Source organism: Osmerus eperlanus, unplaced genomic scaffold (genome assembly GCF_963692335.1).
Source record: "Osmerus eperlanus unplaced genomic scaffold, fOsmEpe2.1 SCAFFOLD_842, whole genome shotgun sequence".
NCBI lineage: Eukaryota > Metazoa > Chordata > Actinopteri > Osmeriformes > Osmeridae > Osmerus > Osmerus eperlanus.
The window spans coordinates 859-11541 of NW_026911164.1; the positions used below are offsets into that span (position 1 = coordinate 859).

Here is a 10683-nt window from a genome sequence, read left to right on the forward strand (position 1 = left end):
TGTTTTGTAAAGTCATGAGACAGGCCTATGAATGATCCCCTCACTGCACTTGTTTAGCTATTTGCGAGATTTCAGTAAATAGTTTCCTTTCTACCCCAGTTCTATTACCTGTGTGCTCAACTGCACTTATTGGAATACACTGACCAATCAGGGATGAGGTGGAGGCATTGGCATCCAATCGGGAACGTGTCATGCCGTATCATATGACTGCCGTGTAATGCTCAGTCATGTGATTGGCTGGTTCAGCTTCCTGGTCAGGCTCAGTCATGTAATTGGTTGGTTCAGCTTCCTGGTCAGGTCAGTCGTGTGATTGGCTGGTTCAGCTTCCTGGTCATGTTCAGTCACGTGATTGGCTGGTTTCTCTGTTGGGAAACCAATAGAAGACTTCATTACAGCTACGCTGAAGTGATTTTCTGCGGGGTCTCGTCGTTGAAATGTTAAGAATCATAACAAGTACCAGAAGCCCATGATTGTTTCTTGGAAAGGCGGGCTCGTTTTTGTGAGTGTGTGAATGTGTGTGTTTTTCTAAGTTATAGATTTAGTTTTTCTCACGCACATGTGTAAGGTGTGTCACCCGTAAGCTTAACCATGATGCTGCCTGTGTTGCGAACGTTCCGTATTCAAGATGGATCTTTGTCTATAAGTGTTGAGTTTATAAATACATAAGAGTATCTTTGCATTGTTTATAAAAACCTAAAACGATACAACAACAAAATAATATGAGAAATTGTTTGATATCTCTCTTTTTTGCGACTGTACCAAAAGTGGCTATCAAAGTCGATAGCTTTTCATCCTTCCTCTAGTGTGTGTGTGTGTGTGTGTGTGGGTGTGTGTGTGTGTGTGTGTGTGTGTGTGTGTAACCGTGGGCTAAGAGTGTGGGGTGACGTGTGTGTGTGACGAGGTAACGGTGTTGTTCACTGTGTAACGGGTGTAACATTGTTCTCTGTTGGGTTTTCAGACTGAAGGGGAGAAGGGTGATTGTTGCCGTGGTTGCGGTAGTCGTGGTTACCGGGCTGTTCCCATGACTCCTTGTAGCTTTCACAGGCTTAGCGTTGTATAACGTTCATGTTATGCACACATACATACATAATGTGCAAATTTATGTTCATTACATGTTAATAATTAAGAATAAATGCTTATTTATGTTAATTCCATGTTTATAATAACATAATACATGATAACTAATTAGATAAGAATACACATGTTACTTGAAAGACAAAGAAAACTCTGAAAGGAAGCTAAATAAAAATGTAAAAAATGTCTGAATGCTACCTTTTTAAATAGAGAACTAATGGGAAGGTCGTAAATCAACTGGCAAAAAGCTGCTGCAAAGGCTCATGGGAAGTATGCGTTATTGGTTCCATGATGACATCACCCTCCTCTGCTCTGTTATTTTTGCGATGAGTGATTTATTATTGCTTATTATTGTTATTTTATATTTTGTAAGGTGTATATTTTGTACTATGGATATTATATATATATATATTTAATGCAGATTATAAATGTTTCTTAGTTTGTTTTGTACATGCCATGGAAGTGACACTTGTAGATGTTGTTGTTGTGGCACTGATTCATTGGACAATGACACATACGCCCTGATCTATCAAGAGCCATGAACATCTTTCACAGTCGTTCAGCTCTCAGACCGGGCGTGGAATGTTCCGAGGACAGAAGGACTGTAACCGCGACAACAACAGCTTCCTCTGTGTGGAGTGTTGGATGTCAGTGGAAGGGTTTCTCTCCTGCGTGTCTGTGATTGGTCCACCTGGGAAGGGGGAGGTCTGATGGGGTGGTGGGGAGGGAGAGAGGGAGGGAGGGGGGGAGGGAGGGAGGGAGGAGATGGGAGAGAGGGAGGGAGGAGGGAGGGTGTGGCAGGTAATATAACCCAAACAAGTTGTTGAATCTCTGGGTTTGATCAAGCAACTCAAGAGAAACTCTACTGCTGCGGAAACTGACTGCCAGCCACTACTGAGAACCGGTTTTGCTAAAAACATTCACTTAGCAGATGCTTTTATCCAAGGCGAAGCACAGGGGGGATTCGAACCTGCAATCGTTTTATCTGCAGTCAAACGCTAATCCACTGAGCCATACCCACCCCCCTTTCTCTCTCACACCCATGGATCCTCAGGGTATGAAGGAACATACATACTGCATATGGATGTGATATATGTACAAAGAAAATATGTCCTGTTTCTGCTATTTTAAATGGTTTAAAAAATTGGGCTAGTTATCTGTGAAATTCTGGAATTCGATTTTTCTCCCTCTCTCTCTGCCTCTCCCTCTCCCTGTGTTTGAAGTTGTGCTGTATTGTTCTTATTTAGATCGTGCCATGTCATGGTGGCGTTTTGTCGTTTTGTTCCAAAAAAATAGACATAGCCAAGCAAAAGCAAAACAAAAGACATTTGGACTCAAGCTTCTTTTCTACGACATTTCTAAGCTTGTTCTAACAGTGTCGTTCCCTGTCCCAGTATGGTTTTTAAACGTTTTCGCTTTTATCGACGTTGATTTAATTTTAGTTTTCCGTATTTGTTTGTTTCTACAGCCCCCATGTTGCTAAGGGGGAGAGCTTCGTACTGAGTGGTGGTGCGTTGTCGTGGTGACTGTTGTGAAGTAAATATACATACTAGGCAAAGCTCCAGGAAAGAGGCAGGAATGGAACTCGAGGAATCGTGAAGTTGTCATCGCTGTCGTTGTTGTTTCAAGGTGTTGTCAAACGTAAGACGGTTACATTGTTGACAAGTGACCATGTCAGTAACAGCTTTCCGAAACAGCTAACATATCTAGCTACTAGTCTATCTCCCCATCTGTCTATCCTTTAATCTACACGTTAATCCACAAGTTTTTCTTGTTATCTCACCATCACAAAAGCTTCCATCTACCGTGTCTGGTATCTGTCTTCCAAGTTCCTCTTGGTTTCCAGAGCACTGTACAAATAGTTACAGACAAGAAATGCAAAGCTGGTGTATGTGTGTGTGTTTGGGTGTGTGTGTGTGTGTGTGTGTGTGAGCAAACCTGCTCAACCCAAAATCCTTCCCTCTTCCCTAGTGGTCACAATCCTACACCCTAGCCTTCTACATCCTAGCTTCATACACCCTAGCTTCCTACACCCTAGCTTCCTAGACCCTAGCCTCCCACAAACCCGCTCCCTCTTCCTTCCTCGTTTACACCCTCCTCCCTGCCTGCCATGGGTCACGGAACCTCTTGGCTTCCACACGCCGGATCAGAAGGCACAGCAGGAGGCCGAGTGTGTGTGTCTCCACACCCTTCTGACAGAGGTCACTTCCCAGCGTCTGGATATGAGCCAACTCAAACCTCTCTGCTGTGCTCATTCAGTTCGAAAAAGAAGGAGAGAAGTTGAAGGCTCGTAGCTGCTCTTTCAACCCTTCCTGATTGACATTGTAGATTAACAGGCGGGAAGCTGGGAGGGCAACGAACTGGATCAACCAGGACCTTCTCTGAGACGCACGTACGGTGACCCAGTATCTGTTTGTCTAGGAGTGTGAATCATTAACTCCTGATCGTCCTCGCTTGACTAATCAGAGTTGTGGCGATAGTCACACATCCTGAGGTGGGTAAAATAAGGTTTCTCCCTGTCTCTCACACACAGACATAACATATACCACTCGGTTTCTCTCCACCCCTCACACACACACACACAAGAACACACGAGAAAGTTATTGACAGCCAAAACCACAAATATGTTTTGGGAGATCCTCCCCACATGCCTGTTTAATCTCATCTTTCAACAAGCCACATCACATGCTGTGTCAAGTGGTGAGCATATGACTAGCCTGCTCTCTGGAGAGGAAGTGTGTGTGTGTGTGTGTGTCTCCAAGGAATACCGAGACTTGCTATCAGTGTTGCAGTAGTGAGTGTATGAATATGGAAATTTTAACTTTTGTGTCCTAGAAACCAGCCATTCTGTCGTCTTGTATGTCAGTGTGTTGGGTGTAATAAATTATTCTATCACAATCCTTTTTATGGGTAAAAATACTCGAAAGTGACTGTCAATTTAATTGTAAGTATTTATTAACGGAATTATTGTACTTTTTGCAATTTGTAGATAGGTAATGATGATGTATTGTTGGTAACTACTGAAATTGTTTTATTTTCTGTCTGGCGCGTCCTTAATTTATTGATGTATATATTGTATGTTTGTTGATAAACAGCATACTTTATTTTGTATATGACCAATAAAACACATTTTAAAAACACACCTTCCGGTTACATTTTTATCCAATGACAAACTGGATAAACACATTCTTAAATAAAATGTATTAAATGCTAAATTCACGATCATGACAGCAGCCTTTGGTACCTTTGAAGCGAGAAGACACTATTCAGTTGTATTTTTAGGTCAAAGCCAGTTTTCATCCACCCCATTTTTACAGATAGTTGATGCAGACCAAACCACAGTCCCTATTTCATAACAAGTTTGACCATAGCTTCATCTTTCTTCTTAATTAGTTGACACATGGTTCAGATGATGAAGTGCTTTTGTTCCAGAGCCTCCCGTGTTTCCCAAAGTATGGTCTCGGCGACCTCCCATGTGTTTGATGAATGTGTCGAAATCCTATAAAGGTGATTAGATTGGAAATCTAGGACAAATCCCTCAAGGTAACCACATTAATTTGGTTATTTGGCTGATGTAGGTGACGACCTGGCCTGGTTCTATCTAGATCTGACTCTCTCACCATCCATCTACCCCTTTTATTTTACATTAGGCTCATCTTCTTATTTTGGCCTAATTAGATATACATTCTTAAATTTTACATGCAAAGTAGATACAATAGTCAATAGACAAATGACTGTTGATCTGTGATTAAAGTTAATTTCATTAGGCCTATCATTAAATGCCACTAAATGTAGCTACGTCTGTATAGTCAAAGAGATTCGCTTAGCAGATCTTATGAAACCATAAAATATTTCTTTGTTTTCCCCCGACAATAGCCGTACACAACTGTAGGTGGCGGTAGCAAAACATTCTACTAGTAGAAAAAAGGATCCCGGTTGGCTTTAGTAAAACATGAAACGGAATAAATAAAACGTGTCCTGTGCTATCACAACCGAGTATCTATCGCCGATTTCGAGTATTTAAAATAAAATAATATACAATGTAAAATGTAGTATTTGTAAAAAAAAGTACTGGACAGTCATAAAGTACGTTTTAATCGTCATATAAATGTGTTTTATACATAGCTCTCTACTTTTTTGAAAATCCATGACGGGATTTGTGGACGTCACTCGTGGCAATTTCCAAACTGTCACTTTGCTGCTAGAGGCTCTACTAGAGGAGGCGCGTAAAATGTAAACAATCAGTGTGTCTACATATGAGTTTCTTTTGATTTGGATCTATCAACTTTCAGTTATTTTGGAACAAATGTAGGTAAAACATGTCCTGTTGTCTTATAAAAGTTAATACGCTTGTGTAGCTCTAACGTTATTTCGTGATAGTTTTGCTTAAAGTAAAGATAGTGTTGTAGCTAGTCTTGCTAGCTAGCTGCTAAGCAGGCTACTGTACTGTAGTAGTCTAATATCTGGTTTAGGTGGTGGTTCACAAAATGCTACTGCTAGTAGCTCGCTGGCTTACTTTCCTTTTTCTGTAACAAACGTTACATTATTGTGAGCCATAACTGAGCCAGATTAGGTAGCTAAATCGAGGATTTCCTTCAGTTCCTAAATTGTCAGGTAAATTAAATTAAATGGCAGTGAACCCGCTATGAAATAGCATCGCCCTTGCTCGGTTGTTTCGTAATTAACCAATCCAAAGTGGTTGTTCAATTTGCTGATGAAAATAGCACTCAGGGGTTTGTTCATTTGCAGAATGGAAGATTATGAAGATTTCGCGCGACGGCGGCTTTTAGAGCTGAGGTTGAAGGGTAGCAACGTCCGTCAACCGTCAAATCAACAGGGACCTGGTTGCCATGATGACCACTCCGTTATCCGCTTCCGTGGCTTACCCATACTGCCACCGTTGGTAAGAATCACATTACATTAAAAGGGCACATACATTTCTAATTTCACCAGCCTCGATTGTGAACAAAGTTATGTTATCGCTTGATTCTGCGAGGTAACTTATAGCTATAGCAAAGCAGCCTTTCACCAAGAATAAATATGATGTTATTTTACCCGCAACATTGTATAAAACACATAAACGGAGAAATGTGTCTGTGTGTTTCCTCCAGCTCTCAGCTGAGCAGAGAGGAGAAATGCAGCGGTACAGGGAGGAGGCGTGCAGCGCCCTGGACAAGAGAAACACTCTGCTGGAGACTCGGATGTCCCGAATCCAGAATATTCTACACAGCGTCCAGGTAAACTGGTGACCTGGATCTAAAACCATTCAGTCACTTAGGCCTAAATTGTGAATATTTCCCTTACACCCCCACCTCCCCCCTGCCCATAAGCCCCCCAGCTGCAGAAAATGTATTTAATGTATTTTAGTAGTTCAGCTCTGTTTGCCCTATACTATGTTGCCAGAATGCAGAAGGCAAATTTAAATTGTATGTAAATTTAACGGACAATAACGTTTTCTTATCTTATCTATTCCTTCACGTTTTGTCACGTCAGCTGAGGAGAGCTCCAACGTTGGAGGAGTTCATTCACGGGGACCCCGGACTTGCAGCGTATAAAGCCCCCTTCCACGGGGACCCCGGACTTGCAGCGTATAAAGCCCCCGTCCATGCCTCCAGCACCAGCAGGACACCTCCGTCCCTCAGTGATGACGCCTCAGTGTCGCAGAGTGATGACGCGTTAGAATCCGTCAAGGACTGCCTCTCCTGTTCCCCACAGCCAGGCCTGATGCATGATGGGAAACCGTCTGTGAGCGATCGTCAACTAACCTCCACAGCCTACAGTGCCTTCTCAACCAATCGCCTCACGAATCCCCTTCGCTCCAATCAGATGCCTTCACCGATGACCTCAACTGAGCCTTGCACCCAATCGGGTGACCGGGAAATGAGATCTCAGGATGTGACCTCCGAACCCCTGGTGGACGTGAGCCACCAGACACAGTCCTCAGGTTACGACACATATGACAACGCGGAACGTTCCGGCTTTGTCTCGACCAGGGCCGAGGAGAGGGAGGGCGTAGCCGGACTGGAGCAGGACACGATATCTCAGGGAGGCTTTTTTCTTCACGACCCCACATCCATGATGCCGGATGTGATCGGCCTCCCTCCCCTGGGAAGTAGGGGCCCGGAGGAGATGTGTGATGAGGAGCCAGACACTTGCGATGGTTGCCTGCACGGAGATTCGGTGGAGGAAGCGCGCAGCGATTTGTCGCGGCTTGATGACGTCACAGGAAGCCGTGCGAGCGGTGGGCCGGCGATGCCGTCTCCCTCCTGCGTCGACCAGGAAGTGTCTCCTCCAATGGGAAACCTCGGAGAGAGCCACCCAGGAAGTATTTGTGAGTTCTTGGAGATATCCACCCAATCAAAACAGGGCCAGAACATGGACGCCCGAGCTCAAGGACAGGGGACCCCAACCAGTCCTGAAGGACATGCAGCATGCGAAGGGACATCCGTCCACCCTCAGAGACCAAACCCAGACCCAGCTGAGCCCCTGAACCGGCCTAAGGGTCAGGACGAAGAACCGGGGTGGGGGCAGGAGGAGGAGAACACAGAGCTAGAACCTCAGGGGGGTCCGTACCGCCTGAGCCTCCAGACCCTGCTCAAGAAGTCTCAGGAACACCGGCGTCGCCAACGGCAACTGAGGAACCAAGCCAAGGCCATGAGAACGCGGGAAGGGGGGGAGGAGCAGGGGAGGAGGAGAGGAGAAGAGGAGCGGGGGGGGGAGGAGCAGGGGTTCTCGGATAAAGAGAACGACGAGTTCCCCAAGACGGGGAGAACGTTGGAGGGCAGGAGAACGCGGGAGAGGAGGAGGGAACCGGCCATGGGAACGTTCCGGAAGGAAGCCTGGGGTCCGGGAGAAGAGGCGAAGGAGAAGTCCCGGTATCTGGGCAGAGAGGAGAGCGCTGGGAGAGACTCTGGAAAGAAACGTTGGGACGGAGAGAGAGACAGAGAAGGAGGTAGTCAGACTGAGGCGTTGACCTCTGAGGATGTTCATCTGGACCTCTCACCAGAGGTCATGCCCCAGTCGCGCCTCACAGACCTCCTCCCTCAGGCACAGTATGCCACCTCCACAGCCCTGGAGGCCCCAGTCCAGACCAGGGGCCCGGGTACAGCCAGTGGCCCAGATCGGCCTCCCTCCCTGCGGGTTGGGAAGTTCCACATCGTCCCTACCCCTCAATTCTGCATGAGCCCCGTTCGCTGCAAGAGCAAAGGCAATGAGATGCCTGGAAGGGATTGTAGGGGTGTGACCTCCATGGGAAACCTCCAGGTAAATGCACCTCTCGACGTTGAGGATCTCCAGGACCCTGCTGGCCCTTCTGTCTCCCCCACAGCGCCCCCGGTGACGGGAGGTGGTATCGCAGGAGTGCCCGTTTCCACTAGCTCAGAACAGGGAGAGCAGATAGCTCTGCTGGAGCTGAACCTGTCCAGCCTGAAGGCTCTGATCTCGGACCTGGAGAACACACTCACAGAGCCTCCAGAGAACCACACACACACCGGAGATGGACACACACACACAGCAGAGCACCACACACACACAGCAGAACATCACACACACACAGCAGAACACCACACACACACAGCAGCCCGGGACCTACAGGCGGTTGGGCGCCTTGCACGCCCCGGCCCGGCGGACGATGGCGAGCTTGACGTCGACCACAAACGCAGCCACGGCGACCGCTCGCTGGACGCTGTGGTCGAGAGAACCGACCTAGCCCACCACGTTCATGTGGACGTCTCCAGACTGTTCCTGCAGGATGAGGAGGGCTGGACCGGGGATCTGCGGGAGACAGGAGGAGGGAGGGGTGGAGGAGGTGGAGGAGAGAGGGAAGGAGGAGGAGAGAGGGAAGGAGGAGGAGGTGGAGCACTCACCTTAAGCTCAGCTGGTGGTCTTCCCTGTCGAGTCCAGTGGTCAGACCTCGTAGCGAAGACTGAGGATGTTAGCATCGTCAGCTACAGGAAACAGGAAGTCAGCCAGACACAGAAGCCTGTGACTCGTTGCGTCACCTCGCTGGCCCAGAAGATGCGTGTGCTCGACGTTTTCCGGAAGGTTCCGCCGGAAACTAATGTTCTATACAAGACCTCCATCCTCGCCGACACCAGCAACCATCGGCCGGATCGACATGACCACGACTCCTCCCACTTCCTGTCACTCAACCAATCGTACGACGTGGACATGCCCTCGGGGCTGTGGGACCACGAGGCGTCCGGGTCGGAGTTGAAAGGTCACGACCTCCAGGGGAAGCAGTTGACCCCGGAGAACTGGGAGGGAGGGGGGCAGGGAGGGGCGTCCAGGGCCAAACGTCGACTCCTCATGCAGGCCACGGAGGAGAACGAGGGAGGAAGAGGAGGAGGAAGAGGAGCAGGAGGAGGGATGGACAGGCCTCTCTCCAGCACCCCTAAAGGTAGGCCCTAGTATCCAGAGACACCCCTAAAGGTAGGCCCTAGTATCCAGAGACACCCCTAAAGGTAGGCCCTAGTATCCAGAGACACCCCTAAAGGTAGGCCCTAGTATCCAGAGACACCCCTAAAGGTAGGCCCTAGTATCCAGAGACACCCCTAAAGGTAGGCCCTAGTATCCAGAGACACCCCTAAAGGTAGGCCCTAGTATCCAGAGACACCCCTAAAGGTAGGCCCTAGTATCCAGAGACAGACCTAAAGGTAGGCCCTAGTATCCAGAGACACCCCTAAAGGTAGGCTCTAGTATCCAGAGACACCCCTAAAGGTAGGCCCTAGTATCCAGAGACACCCCTAAAGGTAGGCCCTAGTATCCAGAGACACCCCTAAAGGTAGGCCCTAGTATCCAGAGACAGACCTAAAGGTAGGCCCTAGTATCCAGAGACAGACCTAAAGGTAGGCCCTAGTATCCAGAGACACCCCTAAAGGTAGGCCCTAGTATCCAGAGACACCCCTAAAGGTAGTTTGCTGGTTCCTTCATCTCCATTCCTCTTTTCTCAGGGCCTCCTCAACTCAGGTTCTCAGTGTATGGTTGTCATGTCAACCTGTCTTCAGACCGTAACATCTCTCACACCCTCTCTAGGTTCAGGGTCAAGTTAGATGACTAACATGGAGGAACATCATGATGCCTTGTATGACACTCAGATAGGCTACTTGTTGAACTTTTTGTTGATGTTTTGATCTGGTACTCGGTCCAGTGTATCTGATTTCCTTGGTCTCCATCTTTACTGTGTGTTTACCTCGAGTCTCTCTAACGCTGTTCCTCCAGGTAGGACTGCGGTGGACCTGGGGCGAGGGCGTGTGTGTGGCTCGGAGCAGAGCTGCTGTGCACAGCAGAAGCTGAAGCACACACACGCTGCCCAGGTCAGAGTCCTACAGGAGGAACAGAAACAGCAGCAGCTGGAGCTACTGCAGGTACGGACACACTCACAGAGCAGAGGAGAGGGGTGTGTGTGTGGTAGGAGAGGGGTGTGTGTGTGTGGTAGGAGAGGGGTGTGTGTGTGGTAGGAGAGGGGTGTGTGTGGTAGGAGAGGGGTGTGTGTGTGGTACGAGAAGGTGTGTGTGGTGCGAGAGTTGTGTGTGAGCGGTGTGTGTGTGGTACGAGAGGGGTGTGTGTTCAGGGTACCTTCAGCCTCGCCTGTTAGAGAGTCCTGCCATG

The 10683-nt window shown here is 47.9% G+C and overlaps 1 protein-coding gene across 1 annotated transcript; it reads left to right on the plus strand.

Annotated features, from left to right (window-relative positions):
* Nucleotides 1-5270: 5270 nt before the first annotated feature.
* Nucleotides 5271-10439, plus strand: LOC134015730 (uncharacterized; the record flags this gene model as incomplete). The annotated part of the gene is made up of 5 exons (XM_062455272.1): nt 5271-5386; nt 5824-5977; nt 6186-6311; nt 6568-9472; nt 10294-10439. Coding segments are annotated over exons 2-5 (3330 nt in total), but the record flags the coding sequence as incomplete, so codon positions are not given.
* Between the last annotated feature and the right edge of the window lie 244 nt (nt 10440-10683).